This window comes from Odontomachus brunneus, unplaced genomic scaffold (assembly GCF_010583005.1).
Source record: "Odontomachus brunneus isolate Ranch 3 - 2012 unplaced genomic scaffold, Obru_v1 Obru_scaffold_069, whole genome shotgun sequence".
Lineage (NCBI taxonomy): Eukaryota > Metazoa > Arthropoda > Insecta > Hymenoptera > Formicidae > Odontomachus > Odontomachus brunneus.
The window spans coordinates 1,248,872-1,270,100 of record NW_022639519.1 but is presented as its reverse complement, the minus strand read 5'-3'; the positions used below and the strand labels follow the sequence as shown (position 1 = coordinate 1,270,100).

Genomic DNA, 21,229 nt, shown 5'->3' with positions numbered 1-21,229 from the left:
CCCCCAAACTACCCCCCCTCTCTCTCTCTCTCTCTCTCTCTCTCTCTTTCTGCTAATAGACGATCCTTCTCTCTACGTATTATTCCGCGATTCCTCGATTGTCATGCATCGGCGGTTCTTTTCGGGGTTGTTACGTGATCCGATAGACTGCGACGACAGCTTCGAGAATCGTCGGGATCGATTCTCTGCGGAAGTGAAAATAACGGCGACATCGTCGGGGTCGGCTAGTTGTCGATCGTCCTACGCGTCAATCTGCTAATTTTTCAGCCACTATCGGCGTCTTTGCCCTCTTCCGGCGACGCACAGATTCACGCTGACGTAACGAGATCCGCGTATGCGCGGAATCTTGAGAGCCACAAGATTCCGTATTTGCGCGAGGGGCAACTTTACATCGACGTAACAATAAAACTATCCCGCGAAGTTTCCTCCGCGCACTTTGGTTAACGATGCTTCGCTTTCTGGTTATGTAACAAGTATAAACAAGCGTTGAGAAGAGGAGAGAAACAAGCCAATAATTGAAATTGCTCGAGCTTCCGAAACGTACGAATCTCAATTAATTGGGAGGGAAACGATTGCGGCTTCGCGCATAATTGCGGTTAGCAAATTTGTGCCACCAAGGTGGAAAATCGTATTCCTATTTGCGGCGATACACGTTTGTTCGGGGTAATGAGAGGCAGCGAAATTAAGAAGGGAAAAACACGAGAAAGAACTAACGAGGCAGATGTGGCCACCCGATTTCAGAAACGGAATTATGCTAACTATACGCGCGGTGCGGGTAGAGACACCGAAGTGTTCAGTCGCATCTCTACAATCAAACCGGCGAGATTTCGTTATCGCCTTGTTCCCCGACCTCCTCTCTCCCTCTCTCCTGTCTTTTCTTCCTTCTCTTTCGTCGTAACATGCGGAACTAAATTAGGTCGCATCTTCGAAATCACCGAATGTAATCGCAACTTTCATTCGAGCATTGTCGACAAATCTCATCGCGCTTAACTTGAAAAATTCTTCCCATATTCTTGTGGGAATCTGAAAATATATCGCGATAGTGAGCCGTGTAATGCAGACTAACAAGAGATAGCCACGTTAAAAGGTTCAAATCGGTTTATCGCCGCAAAAAGTGTCTCAATGATAATCACATTACGATCTAAATCTACAACTTTTGCAATTTATCTCGACAAACAGTGATCGCGGCACGAACCAAGCGACAGACGGTGAGTGATACAATTACTTTATTAACTGAACACACTTCACAGCTGCATATTTCTACCCAGCTACGTTCCATTTATATATTCGAGATATAAAACGGATATCACATCGTCGGGAGCAGAAAACAAAAGCAATTAGCTTCTCGCTTCCTCTTCGTGCCCCACGTGGCCCGCACTCGCGACTCGTAACACAGAGCTCAATGACGTCGTTCAAACGTGAAGCGATATTTTCCCACGAAAGTCACGCGAGCATTAACGCTAGAATTCGAGTAAATTAAGTCGCGAAGTGACGGCTGACGCTCACGAGGCTCTTAATCACACCGCCGCATTTAATTACTTCCTCACGTGGCAATAACGGCAGCTCTACTGACCTCATTCTCCTCAAAACATCGTCATCTAGAGTGGCAGCCGGGGTGAACTAATGACGGAGAAAGAGCGTCACTCGGGAGCCGATTGCACTCCCTTATTGAGTCTCTAAATCGCCCTTACGATCTATATGAAGGCGAGACGATGAATCATCGGGAAACATCTCGCTTATTAACACTTCGAGACAATCTCCGAAATTTGACCGTTGTCCATAACTATTTTCTTTTTAATATTATTATGAGTATCCTTGACGCTACCGCAATCGATCGATCGATATCATTTGCAAAATTTTATGTAAGTATACTGTGTGCGATAATAGTTCTATCCGTATTTTCGTATATAATTCGCGGATAAGTACACGGAGAGAATTTTATTTTAAAACTTTCTTTAGGATTTTGTAACTAAGGAATAGATCAACATTCCATAATAATTCTCTATCCTTTAATTTCATATGCGCTATTATATTTTAGGAACTGAAATGCGCTATTAACAAATTGCTACGTTTCTAACGAAATTTACTGTTTCTTAGCAAGATAGATCTTACAGACAGTTTATTCCTATACTCTCTTAAAAATACTATTAAAAATAATATTAAAAATACTATTAAAAATACTATTAAAAATAAAATAAGAAAGAATTCACAGGAAAAAAAGAAATTATAACATTTTCTCTGCGTAGAAAATTTTATACCACATCCGCGGTGAAAAAAGTTACCTGAATTAACGGTGAATGAACACATTATATGTACATGCTATGTTTCCAACAAAATCTGTTGTGTTTCTAGCGAAATTTACAGTGTTTCTTTTAGCGAGAAGGACCTTACTGACAGTCTATTGTTAGAGTGTAAACCTAAAGTAAAATAGAAAAGAATGTCTATAGAAGAAAACTACAGTATGTTCTCTCCGTGTACATTTCCATTGTGTTATCGCGACGAAGAACTGAATTCTCATCTGATGAGGGATTTCACCATTGAAATGCGCATCCGTAATTTCGACGATGTCAAGGGACTCGCGTAAAGTTGAGCGTTCGATTCGACGTACACGCGCGTTGGTCCGCACGACGAATGATTTCGCGGCGGCGCGAAGAGTACGAAAATTTAATTTCCCGCGCGTGGAAAATAATCCTTGCTTAGGAAATTGGCTGCTCGATCCCTCCCGCTCCTCCGGCTCCGTCCCTTCCCCGTCGTCCTCTTACCCCGCAATCTTTTGTGCCGGTGCGCGAGAGGAGGTCCCGACGAGAGAGGAACTCGCTGCTGATCCGACCGGCCGCGCGAAATAAAATAAAACGGATATTAAAACTGGCGAGAGCTAATTTCCTCGCGTTTCCAGGCATAATATTCGTTTCCCCTCTTCCCGCCCCTTTCCGCTTCAGCACCGCCTCTGCCTTCCTCTCGTACTTTTATTCCCTTATCAGTGTGCTAAACCATCTATCGGACAGACGGCTCCTGAATATTCAGCGGTGATGAGGAGATGCGGAAAGAAAGAGAGATAGGACGAAAGAGAGTGGCAGACAGACAAAGTGGATGCAGAGCCGACGAAGTGGGATTCAGAATTCGAGCTTGACGAGTGACAATCGCGTTTGGCGTAATCTACAAACGTGATTAAAGTATGTCAAGTTACCAATGTGACGGTTCTGAAATGCTAACTTACTTCCGGATCCTCGTGACCCATATCCTTCGATTGCAATCATCTCCCAGCGACAAGAACGTACAAATGTAAAAATACAGATGGGAAGTACGCGCGAGATATTCTCTCTCTCTTAAGCATAATTTACCGAAACTTCAATAATAATTCCTTGATGTATTCGACAGAAAGAATTTTATTCAAGTATTACCTACCTCGAGCGACAATTCTCGTCATTACATAATGAAGAAAATCGTCAATTTGACCCTTGAGTTCTTTTGCTCTTTAACAATCGCATATATCTTACATCACATACCATTTTGATATCAAATACGTCTGGGCTCCAACAGATCGTGGCAAGTTCATAAGCTACGAAATAGCTTCGATTGCATACATTAAGGTCATCGTGAAGCGAGTGGTGGTGAAGTCAAGACGTTAGGCGAGGAACAATGCGAAATCGATCGATCGATCGGTCGGTCGGTCGGTCGTTCGGCCGGTGGTCGGCATGTCGATACCTCGAGGTAACGATCTCAAGGAGGACTGACAGCTTCTCGAAACGACATTAATGCCTAGCGTCTCTCAAAGGAAACTGTCCGACGCCTCTTCTCATCTACATGCTTACCGAAGTACAATGCGCTTGGCAGAGTATATGGATCCTTTCCCGTAGGACATTACGGAACTTTGGGGACGTCTTCGCTTCCATCTCTAACCATCTTTGAGGTCATTACAAACGTCCACATTTCCCTCATGCTTTCGATCTCTCCCTTCATTTCTATCTGTTTCTCTCCCGCTCTCTCTGCATCTCTCTCCTCTTCCTCCTCCTCCCACTTTTCTCATTGTAGAGATCCAGCCGGACGACCAGACGGTTAATCAAGCCCCGTTTCACTTACTAACTATTCCCCCTCTTACTAACTCTCTCCCCTTGCTCTTGCAGTCCTTGAAACGCCGCCTCTGAATGTTCCAAATGGAATTAGTCACACGTGATTGTGGCGCGATGCATTCTATTCGACATAAAAGGCAATATATCAAACTACTCTCTCTCCATCTCTCTCCGTTTCTCCCTCTCTCTCTCCCTCTCTCTCTCCCCCCCTCTCTCTCTCTCGCTCGCTCGCAATGCAGAAAAATCGAGACGGTTTGCAGAAAAGATTAGAGACGCAAAAAAGAAATTTTTGTTTAGAATGGAGAAACATTTACCCTCTTAATTTCTTTAATTTTAACGGGAGCATGAATTGAGTGAATTAAATTAGAAATTTGCTAGGATTTTCGATAAACAATATTTTGATATTACAATTTTTATGATATTACGAAAATAGATCTTCGCATTTTCCGCTCCACGGGAAATTCTTCACGTATTGGAGCAAGTATTGTAGTTTGTACAAGGCTAAATCTTTGCGCGACTCAGTTCACATTCAAGTCTTAGAAGGCGAGGTCTCCTTCAGCTCTCCCCTAATTCACCGCTCGACAACCAAGCGTCAACGTCCGGAAACACTACAAACAAGGAACAAAAGACTCACCTACGCCCTGGAAGCTCTCCTCGAAAGTCCGTGCTTTACTTCGCGAACGTTCGCTCATTAGGCAAATCCCACCCTCCGCGGGCATCCCGAAAAAGGCGGCCGTGCCTCTTCCTCGACCTTAGCATACAAATTTATTCGTAAACTTTCGCAATTTAAATGTCCGCGCTGTTTCAATCAAGGGGCGTCGCCGTTCTCTTCTACCTACCACCCGCTCTTCCGCGTACGTATAAACAACCCCCCGGATTAGCTTTCTTCCTTTTAGACTTTCATCGGTTCACTCCACCAACTACCCTGCCACATTCCCCTAACCGAGATATCAACTCCGTAGGATTTTCGTGTTAGCGCGTCAAATATTAAGCAGCCTCGTTCTCGTGCCGCAATCAGTTTGGGGGATGAAATCGAGGAAGGAGGAGAAGAGAGAGAGGAAGAGAGAGTCTCGACTGCTTAAGAACTTCGAAACAGCTTCGGAACTCGTTTGGATCCCTGATCCCTGTCCCGCTGGCCCAGTATTTCGTAACCCATAATTATATTTGCTCATTAACTTCCCCGCATCCCGCACACCTTCATTCGTGCTTGCTTCTTAGAGTTTCCACGAGGAATAGGGTTGTTGCAGGTGGGAGCGGGTTTAGGAAATTTTCAAGGGATAATCACCAAAATTACTACTTAAATTCGCGAAGAAATCAACTTTCCGATGATTACTGTTTAAGTTTTCCGCGATGTGTGTACATTCTCCGATACAACACACATACATTCAATACATTTAAACAGGGAAAAAATTCAAACCTCAGATATACCTAATTTTGCGCTTTAAATAATTCAACAGTATAATGCCGATTTTTATATAAACAACGGTGATTAATTGATATATCTCTGGAATTGAATTAAACTCGCTCGTTGAATTCACCCCGCGGATCAGAACGGAGATGAAGGAGTTTTGTGAATTACCGCCGCTAATGCCGCGTTACATATTTGTCGGATTTCCGGCTCGAGATTGCCGGCTTTACAGAGCGTAACTCACGTATCACAAGGTGGCTGTTAGCGTCTCCCCGAGAACTATCCTGCAAATGGAAGCTCGGGTGTGCCGAAACTACATCGCGGTGAACTGCAAGCGCTCCTCGATTCACGCTGGTTAATGCGCTCCCGAAATTGTTTAAATTTACTTATGTAAATAAAATTCGTATAATCTGGAATCAGGATTTCTCGCTCGAAATCCATGCTGTTCTCGTCACGATTAATGATTTTAATAAATGCGAACTCGGATTTACAGGATACCTCTCGTCGCGCAATGTTTATTGGCGTTTTATACCATGCAAATTATATTCGAAAGATGTATAATTCCGAAAATTCAGTTACATATCCAAGCCATCACCATTCGCCGAACTCGTTTAATCTACAAATTAAAAGAAAAATTACATATTTAGCGATCGACCTGTACCTGAATTAAAATCGACGTGTTAAATTGTTAGATGTCGATTTCCTTTTGTTATATACATAGTAACTCCATGCATTGAAACTGCTGATCTCGAATTGAAACCATATTGAATTACAACGCGCTTGATATAATCTTTCTCTCGCAAATATGTCGAATTAAATTAGTTTCTTCATACGTCACCACTCGCGCGCGCGTACTGATAGCATAGGTTTATAAAAATTATCAAAAACTTTTGTTTTCATTATTACACGTTGATAATGCAAATGGACATATAATGTAGTTGGTTCCATATTTTTAGCAAAAAATAGCTTTTGCAACGGTTCATCGAGATTTAGAATAATTTATTAATTGACGAGGTGAAATACAAATTTTCGAGTGTTCTATCAATTTTTAATATCGAGCGCAAGTGATAGCATGCAAAAAAATTCATTTACTTCGACGTATGATGCAAGATAAAAAATCTACAAATTCTCGCTTTTGACCTCATAATTCGATACAACTGCAACGATAAAATGAAGATTTTAACTTTAGCACGAGGGTGGAGAAGAGAAACACCATGCCTGTGTTCTGTTCAAAATTTTGGGAAAATGATCAATTAACAAGTGTCAGCAAATGTACCATTTAACGTGGTTAAACAAAATTTAGTGTACACGTCGTCAATTTTTTCGACTAAATTGTGGCTCTTCCAGTTGCGAGACAAGAGATCTCTGTTTGGCGTTCTGTTAACACTGTGCGATTGCGTTGCGACAGATTAGGCAATAGCGTATTAATTATATTGTTAGCGGGCGACGCGAGCTCGACTCGACCGCGGCGGTTTTTCCGGCGGTCTCGTGCCCGGACAGTGCAAATTTGCGGACAATAACCGCATGTTATTGGTCGCCAACGCGCCAAACTTGCCCGTGAACGTATCTGGCGTAGACTTCGGCCGGCGGCATTTCGCCGGCGGTCGAAAATTTGTTGTTGCTCTCGCCACGGCGAGAGCAGTGGAGGCCGAAATACGCATGCATTTAAACGAATATTTATTTCCCGCTATTTTCATTTTCTCTTGACATATTATTTTTCCTCGTGATCCACAGACCACATATGCGAACGTTAACATTTATCGATTATTCATAATACTTGACATTGTTCCATTCATTCGCGAATTAAATTTGTCGCGCGATTTTTCATAAGAACGATTAAATTTATGCCTGATTCCGATCTGTCGACTCGAATGTAAAAATCTTTTCGAAGGATGTAAGGATTTAACCATACAAACAAAAAAATACATACTTCTTATAAAAAGAATAAATTCTTTGTTTGAATATATATATGATAAAGTGAATTTTTCTAAAATTTCTTGTGAATATATTTTAAGATTGTTATTAGAAAAACATTTTTTCTTGAAAATAATTATTATTTAAAATAAAGAAAACTATTACTATAATAATGGGGAAAAGATAACTATTACTTAAAATAAGGAAAATCGCTTTTCTTGGTTCAGTAGAATAATAATGAAATATGTTTCGTTATGTAGAACTCTAAAAACATCAAATACTCTCTCTTATTGTGTGTATAGGTAAACATAAAAAAAATTTTTAAATTAAAAAAAATTTTTTTTTATTTAAAAATATAGGTAAATTTTTCCCAATGCATTTTCATTTGCTCACAACTTCGATAAAAATAACTAAAATTCAATGCTTTTTTTCTTTTTTAATTAGTGTAGAAAACATCGAGAGATGTGAATCTATCAATATTTCCATGATTCAATGAAATTGAAAAAGTTACAATGAAAAAACAAAACACACCGTTTTTAAAAACGGTAACATTCGAAAAGTTGGTGTGAGTGAATTTTACCCATGTTTAAGGTTTTAGGGTTAACGAAACGTGGACAATCGCGATGAGACATACCGCGAGTTACACTTCCGTTGCGGTAATGCTGGTAGCGGTGGCGGTAATGATGGTGGTGGCGGCGATGCTCTGAAACCATTGGCACCCTCTGTTGAATCAGCTCGTTCCCGCGAAGGTTAAACCGCTTTGGCTGACAACTACCCCCGTCAGGCGCACCCTTATGCTCGTTACCCTGAAAAAATTGCGGCCCGTAAAGGTCCACCTCGTGTTTCTCGCTGCCGGTGCAAGGCCATCGATCGACCTCGGGGTGCAACCACCCCCGAATGGCCGCATATTTTAAGCGCGCGTCATACACACGCTCGCGACTCGATAATTCTTGAAAAATCTCCACGAGAACTCCGCTTTTACGCACGTCCGCATTTTTTTCGCGTTTCGTTTGATCCATTCGTGAGTTTTTGTTTTTTTTTTTTGCCGTCGAATTCCGTTACACCGAATCACGATCGCGTAATAACTAACTCGACGACGAGACCGCGGTAGAGGGGGTATCGGCCGAGATGAAAAGCGGATGGAGAGGAAGGAATTTCCCGATATCTATTTCCCATTTGAAAACTCAAAGAATGATATGTATGAGATGTGCATTCGCAACGCGAGATATTTCACGGGAGAGCGCGGGCATCCGAGTATCAAAAGCGCATCAACCGCAACGTACCACGTTCTTAAGCGTTAAATAAGAAAACGACGGTCGCGCGCTGGAACCTCGCTACGGCGGAATATTTGCAGCCGGTGTGCGCTTTGTAGTTCCGGCTAGATATCGGAAATGGAAAACGTTGCGCAGCAAAGATTCGAGTATCCCGAGTATTCTCCTCCTTCTCTTCCCTCGTACGACGGGTATCGCTGGAATAAATCATCTTGTTTTTTTATTCACGACCGTAAACTCGGCGGGGAACGGGGAGAGAGGATGCACTCGCGCAGCCATAAAGGGTTTCGGGCCAGAGCTCGTCCACGAAAGACTGCCCCGGGCGCGGAGAATCGAGGGTAAGGATCGATGAGGACCCCGCCACTGATAACCGGCCGTCCTGTCGCATGACTGAACCGGAATAATGCTCGCTGCATGCTAAACCTCGCCGATAAGCGCGCACCGACGCACGGTCCTACGGCGCGATAGCGGCAAAACAATATTCCCCTCCGTACGATGTAGATACGGGACGGATCTGGTTTTACGTCGAGTTACTGCGCGAAACAAATTTCGGGATACGGCCACGACATCGCGAGACGTCGATATTTTGCTTTGCGGCGCTCATAATGAGTTGGAATTTTATCAAGAGTCTTAGTTAATATTAGGGGTATCTTGTTGAACGTTATTGTGGCAATCATGAGACAAGCCAAATATCGTCAACGATATCTCCAACTAGAAATTTATCCCATGATTCTGATCAAGTTGATCTTAACTAGTTATCTGGTTTGTACAAGGTGCTTTTTTAAAATGAATTAATAAAAATGTCTCCGATTGAATCAGTAAGAGAAGTGTTTCACTGATAATTGATGAATATTAACTGACTTTTTACTTTACTGTTCCATCTTATGCCTCACTGAGTTTGATCAGTAGAAGAATATCTCACTGCAAAATTTGTAGTACACCAATTTGTTACATGCTGTGCCAAGTCTAACTTTCTGCGTTCGTAGTGATGGAATTGACGACTTTCATTTAATTTATGTCCCATCATGCGTAACGTCGTCTGTATTTGTAAACTGTACCAATAATAGGAACAGTCACTATAGTTAGCTAATTCCTTCAGCGAGATTTTACTGGTTGCAATGTTGTACTTATAACTGAACAATTTATTAGTATAGCATTTCAGTGAAAAATACACTGTATTTTAGGAAGTGATCGGGTCCTAATTAATAGTAATTCTTATAATCAATAACGCCCTGATTAATACGCTGCGTTGTACGACTTATAAGAACCAAATAACATTACGTTATATAAAATAGCTAACTGATTCGGTTCAATCGAACCACGGAATAAATTCCCATTTGGGTCCTCATCAGTCGCCTTTTCGCATTCATTGTTACTCTGAGAAAATTGCCCCATAAACAAATCCGACGAACCTTCTCGGAGACAATAATCGAGCAGTGCCGAGACTTACGACATTTAATCGGAAGCCTATTCACGTTATCGAGACTGCTTTACAATGGCACATCTCCTATCAAATATCAGAAGTTGTATTTGCACGCTGTCGTGCCGAACACGACAAGCTATCCCCGATATGCTCCCCGATATTCAATTTAAGTATCTCTAAATAAGTGTAGCTGGATATCGACGAGGAAAACGGGACTCGTGGCGTGTTGAGTTTGAGGAAGGTGCCGACGAGGAGGTGGAAAGTCGTTTATCGAGTCGACGGTTTGGGGTGTATTCACCGCGCATTGATATGCAAAATTTGTAGTTTCGAGGAGCTCACAGGGACTCGAGCATGAGAGAGAGAGGGAGGAAGAGAGAGGAAGGAGGGCGGTAAACTTCGGAATCCGAGTGTCTCGTGTTGGCTTTATAACCGGCCTCATGTCCCCGGTATTACGTACCGCCCGTACCGATGCGGTACCGGATATGGCTCTCTTGTACCATCCGCTAATCCACGCCTCTAAATATCCCCAAATCCGTCGTTTCCAAATCCGACGCTGCAACTCGTCGGTTCAAGACCACCGAGTTGTTAAACAAGGCGAAGGCTTGGAGCCATGGAGAGACAAATAAATGCGAGCAGGGTCGAAATTTAATGTAAGACGAATTTCAATAAAATTCTCACGACTGATCAGACAAATTTAAAATATTTTGAGCCTTTTATTGTTAAAAAATAGATAAACGCGTGTTGTGCAAATTAAATCGCATCTAACATGATATGAAGTAATTCCTTGCACAAAATTATATGACTTAAAATCGTGTCATACATTGTCACGACGACAGCACAAAACAACCGTTTGTTCGTGGTTATACAGGGGGTTGCAAATGGTTTAGATACAATGAAGTTAGAAAATCAAGAAACTATAAAAATTGCCAATTATTATAGACGAACTTACACAATGATATAATTAAGAATACTAAATAATAATATAATTAGTAAAATATAATACATTTATAGTTTTTTATTATTATTATTTTATTAATTATTATATTATAATTAACTAACAATAATAATTAATAATATAATTAGACAAGCCCATCAATAATTCTCAATTTTAACAGTTTAGCGAGCTGCCAACTTTATTGCGTTTAAATTATTTTGCAGCCCAAAGTGCACCAATTTGCAGGATAGTTTGAACACGTGTTCTTCGACAGACTTTGGAACGCAGCCGACATTCATGGGAAAATTTATTCTTGAGTAATTTTCATGAAATAGCTTCTCCCATCAAATCTGTTAGATGCGTCTCGAAATATGTACCATAGTTACCGCCGTATCTCGCACTAATCTTAATCATCGAAAAGCATCGATAATTAATGAAGTTTCCAACGTCACAATTTGCGGTTTCAAGCGTAACGGCTGTTCGCGCTCGACACTTTACACTTTATCCACGCTCTATCGCTCGTGTTATTTCCGCGCTGATGATACACACTCGAACGATCGACAGATCGCTACCTCGCCGCCACGTGTACGTACGAAGCTATGCGAGAGCCGCAGGAGGTTAGGAGGAGACGGTGAGAAACGTCGCGAGGGCGCAAGAGCGAGTTGCAGCAGCGGATAGAAGTGGGGACGGCAGTTAATTAGCCCGAGTTAAAAGCTCGGCTTAAATGACCTATTCAGCGCTTAGCGTAGAGCGAATTTACTTTGTCACCCTCCTAGATCCCACCCCGGGCAAGAGCTCGAGGAGCAGCAACGCGTCGCACGCGCTGTCTACGTTGTCTCGCGCGTTTTCGTCGTGCGCACACCTTGGGTCGTTTTTGCACTCAGGGCATGGTCGTACGGCACAAACGGTTAGAAAGATGTCCAAGGGATCCTATTACCTTTCACGAGGTGCTCATCCTGCTTTATTCCTGAAGAATCTCACGAATATAAAGAGAGAATTTTTTCCGTACTTTCTCCTTCAATAAATAAAGTATTATCTAGAAAATTAGTACATACGACTTCCATTATTGAAACCTTTCGCTTGTCGGTCTTCGATTTATTCCAGGAGGCTTCATTGAATTCTGCTTTTGAAGACCAACAGGACGGGGTGCGAAACCGGCTTTAAGCGCTTTCTCGTTTCCTGCCAGCCGAGCTTTTCCACGACCTTCCCCTTAGACCACCACCATTCCTCGTATCATCATGACTAAATGAAATCCATTAGGAAATGGAAGAACGGGGCGAGACGGACAGTCGCGAGCGAGTGTAATGAAAAATCATTACGATGACTATGCCAAACCGTAGGGGAAATAATTGATGGGCGAGAACGCGACATCACTGCTCCGATGGGGATGGAAATGCGGGGTGAGGTTCCGCCACAACCAAGCAGAGCGTAAATTTGTCGCAGAATATTCAAAGTCAGTCGTGAAGACGTGTCTCGAATCGAATTTTTTTATTCTATTTTAACTTCAATATTCTATTTAACGTCTATTTCGATGCTCTGAAGCTTACATCAATCTATTTTGATTCTACTTAACCTACTAGCTTTGACTAAAGGTCCTTTTCAAAAACTACAAGTGGCATTTTGTATGTTTTCTGCTATATAAGTGCTAAGTAAAATTTCAATTTCTACGTAATTATTACGCATACACTGATGCTTCAGAAAATATAGATGTTAGAAAGTTCAAGTCCAAAGTAGAACTAAAATTTTGACTCAGGGTCCCTTTTACCAATTATTTCGATCCAATTAGGAAAATTACCTAGCAACTTGTAGTATGAGTTGATACACACTTAGATCACTTACTATCTTTGCTTGTATGATGCTTCTACATGAAACGAAAGCTCCATACGATATCACAAAACGTATTCAGTGATCGATCAGTCCGTACTCTCACACCGTGTTCTTCTCTCCTGTACTAACCGCACGATAACCCTCAACTCTTTCTCACCACGCCGCCGCGTCCTCGCGCCCCCTCCTCCCTGCGCCAGCACTTCTCATTTAGAATACGTCGATCTCTTCGTTTTCCCAGCTCCATCTCGACCTACTGCTGAAAATAGCACCGCGAGTTGTTAACCTTAGTTTGCGGTTTAATTACACGGGCAAATATTATCGAACTGAAGGAGTTAATTAGATAATTAAAACTTGAAGGGTAAACTACTTTGCCTCACTGGCACACCGGTCTTTGAATATACATGAACGTGTACATGCAGATACCGTCGGTGGCGAGACGTTGAAAGATTTAAGACGGCGGGGAGCGCGATAGAACGCTGCAAACCAAAGGTTCCCACCGCGTTTAATGTTCAGTTTCAGATTGGGTATATGCGAAAGTATATGCGCGCGAAAAATTGTTTAAAATCTACGTTAGTCTTCGCAAAATTCTCATGAATGTCGCACCTACTAGGCTCGACAAATCTTTTCAAGACGAGTGTGAGAATTTTACGATTTTTCGATCTGCAAATTTTTACTCAATGACGCTTCTTATCTCTTCTGTCTCTTCCTCTTTCTCTTTCTCTCCCCTCTTTCTCTCTCTCTTTGTCTCGTGATTTATGACTATGTGGCGTCAACGACGTCGACATCACCGTTGACGAAGAAATCCCTTTAAAAAGAAGGAAACTACAACGGCGGAGATCAAGGCCGTATGTTTCCAGCGTCATTATCTCCGGCCGGCAGAGCTCGCGACCCTCGTCAGCTGGCGTTTATACCGCGAATCCTCTCGGATAAGTGAATCCCCTCAGTCGGAGCAGCCGAGTTTAAACGCTTTAGCCTGCGACCCGTGATTAGTGGACGCCATGTAGACAGACGACTGTGACTGTGATGGACAGATCAAAAACGTGCGTGTACTACCGCGAGTTGCACCGCGCCAAACTTTTCCGACAACGGTTCTCGACGAACCGTTCGAATCCACTCTCTCTTTTTCGTGTTTTCTCGTGTGTTCTTTATTACAAATACCAAAATATTTTTTGAAGATGAGATAAATTGTCCGTTCTACGGGAAAAAAGCTGCTGCAGTTGCTACATCTACATATTCTATAGTCAGAGAGAAAATTTATACGATATTTTAAGTTATATAGATTATAGCATCAAAAGTTACTGTTGTCATATGCCCACACTTACATACAGTTCTCACAGTTACAGTTCTTGTGATACGTAAGGTCTAATTAGTACATTCTCAGATTTGTAGTTGCTCCTCAACCGAAGGAATATTGCCGTCTCTCTGTTGCGGTCTACAGAACAAATACTACGGTTGAGAGGTCTGTAGAGTTTAATCACGCTATATATCACTGAGAATACCGCTCAAATACGCATGCAGCATAGGCAGAATGAAACCCAATATACTAATTCCAAAAAACTATAGTCGCTACAACCGTCTTGTATGCATATAAATAATATTAATATTTGGCAATTTTGTGATAATGTGGCAATCATTATTTAAGTGAATGATGTATCTTTAGTGTTCTCTCCGTGTTTTTAAAATTTTCAAATTAAGACCATTATTTACGAAATAAATCCGTGTGTATGTACGTATGCATTGAAAAACGCAATTATCCGGAATATTCTACTGCAGTTTGGGTAATAAGTGTCCGTCTTTCATTTCGCGCTGAACGCGATCTTGGTATTAAATCAATGCAACTCAGAATTTAGTTGTTCGCGTTTCACACAACATACAACGCTAATTAAAGGTGAGAATACAGCCCGATTTATGTATGTTAAAGACATATATAGTTAGACAATCTAACAGATACGGGCCAAGCAGCAATCACGACCGCGTTATTATGCGATGTTCGTCGAGCGTATGTTAATTCGCGTAGGAGATGATGAATGCAGCAAGGAGTCGTTACTATATTGGGTGTCTAAAAATTACTGCGTACTTGTTATTTGTCATTGAATATAGAGGAAACCGAATTTCTAGTAAAGTAAACTTTTACTGCGATAAGATATGCTTCAAACTGGACCACGGATATTGTTCTTCGCTTCACATCACTGAATTTAAGCCAATTGTTCGTGGCTTTCAGTGACTTATCTATCATTCGTTTCACACTCAATCATTGATCCCGTGATGTATCGATAGTTTCGACAAACTTCTCGAAAGCCGACTCTGCGTCGAACGAAGAATGCAAAACATGAAAGGAAACGCGGCGGCTCTGGGACACCCAGTATACACATAAAACGACGCTGATAGGCAAACGCAGTGCCCGATTCATTAAAGTTTACACCGAGGAAAGCTCTCGAGCGCGCCCACAGCAAAGCGCCTGCCTGTACAAACAATTGCAACGAGCTCTCAACTAATCTGGTGTGTCGACGGGGGCTGGTCGGCAGCAGGGGTAGGAAAAGGAAGAGGAAGAGATAGAGAAGGAGGAGGAGGAGAGCAAAGTAGAATATCAACATCCTCCGCTCGTCCAACTTGAGGAATTCACTGTGAGCTTTCCAAGATGGTATTCCGAATGAAACCAGCAGTGACGTATAGAACCATATCGACTGACCGAATTTAACTTTCCGCGAGTCTGCGAATGTCGTATATCGCACCTATCGATGGAACAAATGAAAATCGCGAGATTGCTTTTTGCCTTTATTTTTTCCTTTTTTTATCAGCACCAGAAGCATCTTTAACGAATCGACCTATTGTTCGATAAAACGTTTCAAAATGGCAAATCCTTTAAGCAAGTTGTTAATTTAAATTTTTATCGGTAGTTTGGAATAACCTGCCAAAATACCTTATAATTTGAGTAATGTATAACTATGATGTATAATGTATGATTATCCCTCGGTAACAAGAAAATATTATGCAGACGCTCCGATTTAGTTAGTTAAGTATGCATCGTGAATCTCTTGTATATTTCGTCAACTGTGTGAAAAACAGTACAGAAAAACAAACTTTGATTTATTCAGCGATATTACTGCGATGATAAACGAAACATTAGTTTAGTACATTTATCTGTGCATTCCACGAGTGAAAATAGAGAGAATTTTCAGTTAAATTATTACTTGATGGTAATATGATGGAATTATATATTCAAATCGAATTTTTGCTTTGGACAGAATCCAGCAGATTCCGTTAAATTCGAAGGATCAATAGAAATCTTGAAATATAAATACAGGTTATCCAAGCTATTTCTAATCGAAATTTAGAAACTAGTAAAGTACCTCAAAAAACCGACAAAATAACTTAATCACTTGAGAAAAGCAGTAGATAATGCTGGTTCAGAATTGATCGTAAATATCTAGAAAACTCCACGAGACACAAAGATATATTTATGACCTCCTTGAAAGTCCTTAATATTGAATATTTTAATTACGATTATTTATTGATACTTTTTTAACAGAACGTTACATTACATTTAAAACAAAATGTTATAAATGTCTAAAAAAATGTCGAGCAATAAAGAGTCTCAAGAAATCAAAATGATTAAAGTAGCTAAAGCGAAACAACAGACTTCTATCTGTCTAACAAAATGTCGGCACTTTCGAGACTTCGCAGATTCTAAATTTCGACTCGAGTATTGTTCTACCTTGAACTGAACGAATGTTCAGTTATAGCTGTTCTTTTTTATGTTGACGTTTCAATGGCTCTAGAACAGTTCCAGACTCTATGAATATTTTTAGAAAACGGATATTGGAAATCATTTATATAATCATTTATTATTCGACTGTCTCTCTTGACATTCCTGATATTCCTCATCTTCATTTTGCCTTTCCAAATAGAAATCAATAGCTTTATTGAAAATAGTAGTTGATAGAAAAACAATAAACCTGCCTAGTCAAAATGTTGATCCCACTGTCAACCTTAATATTACATTCAACGTCTATTTTATATTCTGTAACCTGTGATCCAAGCTCTTGTGATCTTATTTAACCTATTAACTCTGCCGAGGGGTCCTCTTCCGAACCTGGATGCAAGCGGCATTCTGTGCATTTTCTGCTATTCAGAGTCTCTAAGTAAAACTTCAGTTTGTATATCAAACATAAACTAATCTAGGATATCAAACATAAACTAATCTTTAGGATATACAGATGTTAGAAGACTCAGATCGAAAGTAGGACTATAATTTCGGCTCAAGCTTCTGCGCCAATCTATCACAGGGCGAATTTGATGAATTTCATAAGTTTTCCCGTCCTCGGGAAACTAAAAGCTAAGATATCCTTGAACGTATCGCCTCGTAGGCACATCCCTAAGAATCTCCACGTCGGAGCCACGAAATTGACAGTGTCCTTCTCTGTTGCAGGCACAAGCGGAAAGTGCAAAACCTGCTGCCGTGCAAGAGTGCAGCGGGCGCGGCGACGGTTGGCGGGCGAGGTCGCATGCTACCCGACGGCCAGTCGCATCCTGGTGGCGTCGGCGTCGGCGGCGGTAACGCCGCGGGTGCCGTTCTCTACGAGGACTTGCCGGACGCGATGTCGCATACTCAGTTGCACAACCACCTGCCGGCGGCGGGCCATCACAGCGGCCAAGCGCCGACGATCGAGGTACGAAATCCCCCGGCGCCATGCGAACCACCGCTGCTACCACGCAGGGAACGACCACTGCAGCCGCACCATCTCGACTATCTCGACTACCGCGACCCCAGGTCGATATTGCGCGTCCAGGACAAGCCGTCGCGGGCGGTCCTGGGCGGCTATCGGACGCCGCGAGCTCTCCTGGCAAAATCGCAAGGGGTTCCCCTGTCGATCGCTTCCCAGTCGTCCCCTCGACTTAGTCGGCCCGGCAGCGCGAGCAACCCGTTGTTACGAAACGAAAGCAACCTCCTACGAGACAGCCACCTGCTGCTGGCGACGCAGAACGCCCTGATCACGAGCCAGCGGCCCCCTTCACCCCCTTTGCCAGTCTCACCAGCCAGCCCGCCGTCGCCGACGGCGGCGAATCCCCTCGGAGAATTCCCGTCTTGCCAGGACCTCGATGTCAGTCTGGTCGCCGACGGCTATCCGACCGACGTGCGAGTTCCCGCGAGGCCCCGCGACTCCGGCATCCCCATCACTCCTACCCATCGCGCCGCGAGGCGTCGTACCTCCCCCGCGCGGCCGCCGCCGAGTCCGTCGAGTGGGCCAACGGGCCGTAGGCGGCCCTCGGTCGATTCCGAGGGCTATTCCTACATAGACTTCAAGGACTCGGAGTTGGAATCCGCGAGGTACGGTCGCTCCGAGAACCCCGCCAATTCCGCCGCCGGTGGCAAGCGAACGCTGCTGCGTCCGGCGGCCTCGCGGTCCGGCTCGATCGACTCCGACGGCTACTCGTACATCGTCGAGTACGGCGGCAGGAGAGCGCCCGGCGCTGCCAGGAGACTCGTCGCCGACGGCACCGAGGAGGAGGTCTGTCCGCTCTGCACCATGCAGCAGATACACCACCTCCTCAGCCAGCCGGAGGACGTTTACCTGCGTGTCCAAGATACGTGACACGCGCCGTCCTGGCCGTCGGCTGAGAGCCTCGTCGCGGCATAGAAATGGACCATCATCTCGAGTCGCGAGTCTCGCTGAAGTCTCGGATGGGTCTCTCGGGTACACGTTCCCCTTCCACCATCATCACCACCATCACCGGGACATATTCATTTCGACATATCTCGTGGACATCGTCGTCATCGGTCACTAATCGCGCACCAGGTCGACCGGGACGTGACGTGACGCGACATGACATGACATGACGTGTGACGCGCGGCGTGAAAGGACGCACTGCGTTTCGTCTGAGGTTATCGCCGTAAGTTATCTAGCGCACTCCGGGTCCCGGCGAGCAGGCGGAGGCAACAGCACCCAGGTATATTCCATTAACATTGACACTGAGGCTGTGCGGTGCTTCGTTATTACACTACCGTTTCCTCCGCGAGAGAGCACGGCTCGTTAACTAACTTAATACGTATAGTTATCTCGTTTGTATATTTCTCGTATTAATTTCATATCTATGATATCAACCTGCAATCACGGGAAAGCGTCGCTAAATTGTGATAAGCGTAACTACTCAGTGTTCGCCAACTAAAGGCCGCGTTCAGTCTTCATACCGGATTCTAACCAATACTGTCTCTGGCTATCTGCAATGAAACTGTCGACAATGGCTATTAACGATACAAACAGTCGCCATGCTTTTGCCACCTTTGAGCGCTGACTAATTTGGCTTAACACGATTTATTAGAGATAATCTGGACCTTTGGCGAAGGCCGTAGCTACCTGGAAGTTTCGAGATGCTTAGATCACACGATGCTTTTTCACTAGCTTTAAAAGGAGACTGTAGCGACTAGATTTTTCACGTTTCTAGGAAAATCGTAGCTAGAGAAACGGCGACTCTGTATGTACTATATTTAAACGCGAATCGAACTTATACTATTTACTATACGACGCATACACTTAAACTATACGGCGGGCATGTATTAGTTGTATCTGGAAAAGCATCTTGTAACCCGAAAGTCGCCAACAGAGAAAGAGAGAGGGAGAAGGTAGAAAAGCATAAAAATACTTAAAGGCAATCACGATACCGTTATTCGAATACGCTTACTTCCGTAGGAGAAAGGAAAGGACACATAATTAAGTTACTGCATACGATAACAGAAATAAGCATTCAATGATTATTCATCTCGACACCTGTCCCTCGCGGAGGAAACGATCTACAACAATCGCTTTAACGCGCCCGACGATACTCACGCGCGAGGAAAAACGGAGCTCCCGTTAACTTATTGTGAATCTATCGTTTGAGTGTACAAGTCACACGCGTAAGATTTCACACTTTTCTAGTTTCATAACGAGCATCCGTTTATTCACCGCCGCTGCCGTCGACGCGGAGACGCCTGTGAGCGGGCTAGTCAGTATTTATTTTGTTACTTCGGAGCCGCGTGCCCGCGCAACCTCACAAACTCACAAATCGGATTCGAGAGAAATGCGTGACGTGCGGAAGGAAGGAAAATGAGAGATTGCGACACGTAGGGACAAGAGCGAAATGGAAAATATATAGAGGGGAATGGAGCGTGGAAAAGTGAGAACGGAGGGCGCGCGGGGCCTTATTTGTCGGTTATGCGGGCACTGCGGCCGGGCGCACTCCATGGTTGTAAATAGATTAAAGATTTAGACGCGTAAATTTTGTAAATAGAGAGCACTCACACATACACACACGCGGAGAAAAAGCCGGCAGGAATCATTACACACACTCATACACACACACACACATATATATATATATATATATATATATATATATATATATATATATATATATATATATGAAAGAAAAGATGGACACACAAAAATCCGTCGAAGTATCGTGAGGAACAGAGAGAGAGCTTTCGCGGAGTCTGATTTTCCGATTTGTAAATTAACTACTATCATTATACTTGTGATTATTGTCAGCGCCATTATTATTGTCACCTTTATTGCTATTACGATTATTATTACTATTACGATCATGATTATTATTAGTACCGTTATTTATTATCGTTAACGCACCTTGCCGGGCGGTCGACACGGTGTTTTGTAAATAACGTCGCGAACTCGACGAGGCGGATGGTAAAACGACGGTTCTGTGTATATCTTGAGATAGTAGGAGAGAGAGAGAGAGAGAGAGAGAGAGAGAGAGAGAGAGAGAGAGAACGAGTGAGAGAGAGGGAGAGAACGAATGAAAGAGAGAGAGAGAGAGAGAGGGGCAGAAAAGTTGGAGAAGATATGAGAAAATAAAATTACTTTGCTGAAAAATTTGACGAGGAGTGGTTATTGACCCGGTCCACAATCCCGCTCCGTTCCTCGTATCCTTTCATAACGCGCGCATAATAGACGGAAATCGCGAATTATTCTAAGTGAACAACCGAGATCGGAAAGAGAACCGAAAGCGCTGTCGAGGCTCGAGGCAAAGAGAGGCAAACAGTTCTCTCTCGCGTACCGAATCGTCTCCCGATACAATGACAATACACGTGGACACGGAATAACCACTTCTGTGTTCAAACTTTTTCTACTGTCAGCGAAAAAAATGGGAAAGCAGCTTACGTGACTGGCTCGCTAGGTTGCGTCGACTGGTTTTGATACTTTCAGCATTAATCGGATAACTTTGACGGACGTAAGGTCCCTTTATTGGACGTGGAAAATATCTTATGCACAGGAGGAAAATGTAGTGGTTCACATTTCCAAGCAATGTCGGCGTAACCAGCTAGAGCTTCTTCCCGAGACATTCTCATATAAATGGAAAGAGATGGGGAAGAAAGTTGGTTCGAAG

The 21,229-nt window shown here is 43.1% G+C and overlaps 1 protein-coding gene across 3 annotated transcripts in view; it reads left to right on the top strand.

Annotated features, from left to right (window-relative positions):
- LOC116846782 overlaps positions 1–21,229 on the top strand; it is a 546,096-nt gene that overhangs the window by 501,297 nt on the left and 23,570 nt on the right. For all 3 annotated transcript variants that reach the window (XM_032821059.1, XM_032821058.1, XM_032821060.1), the window contains one exon: positions 17,277–17,517. In XM_032821059.1, coding sequence (XP_032676950.1) covers positions 17,277–17,517 — 241 coding nt within the window. The remainder of the gene's footprint in view (positions 1–17,276; positions 17,518–21,229) is intronic.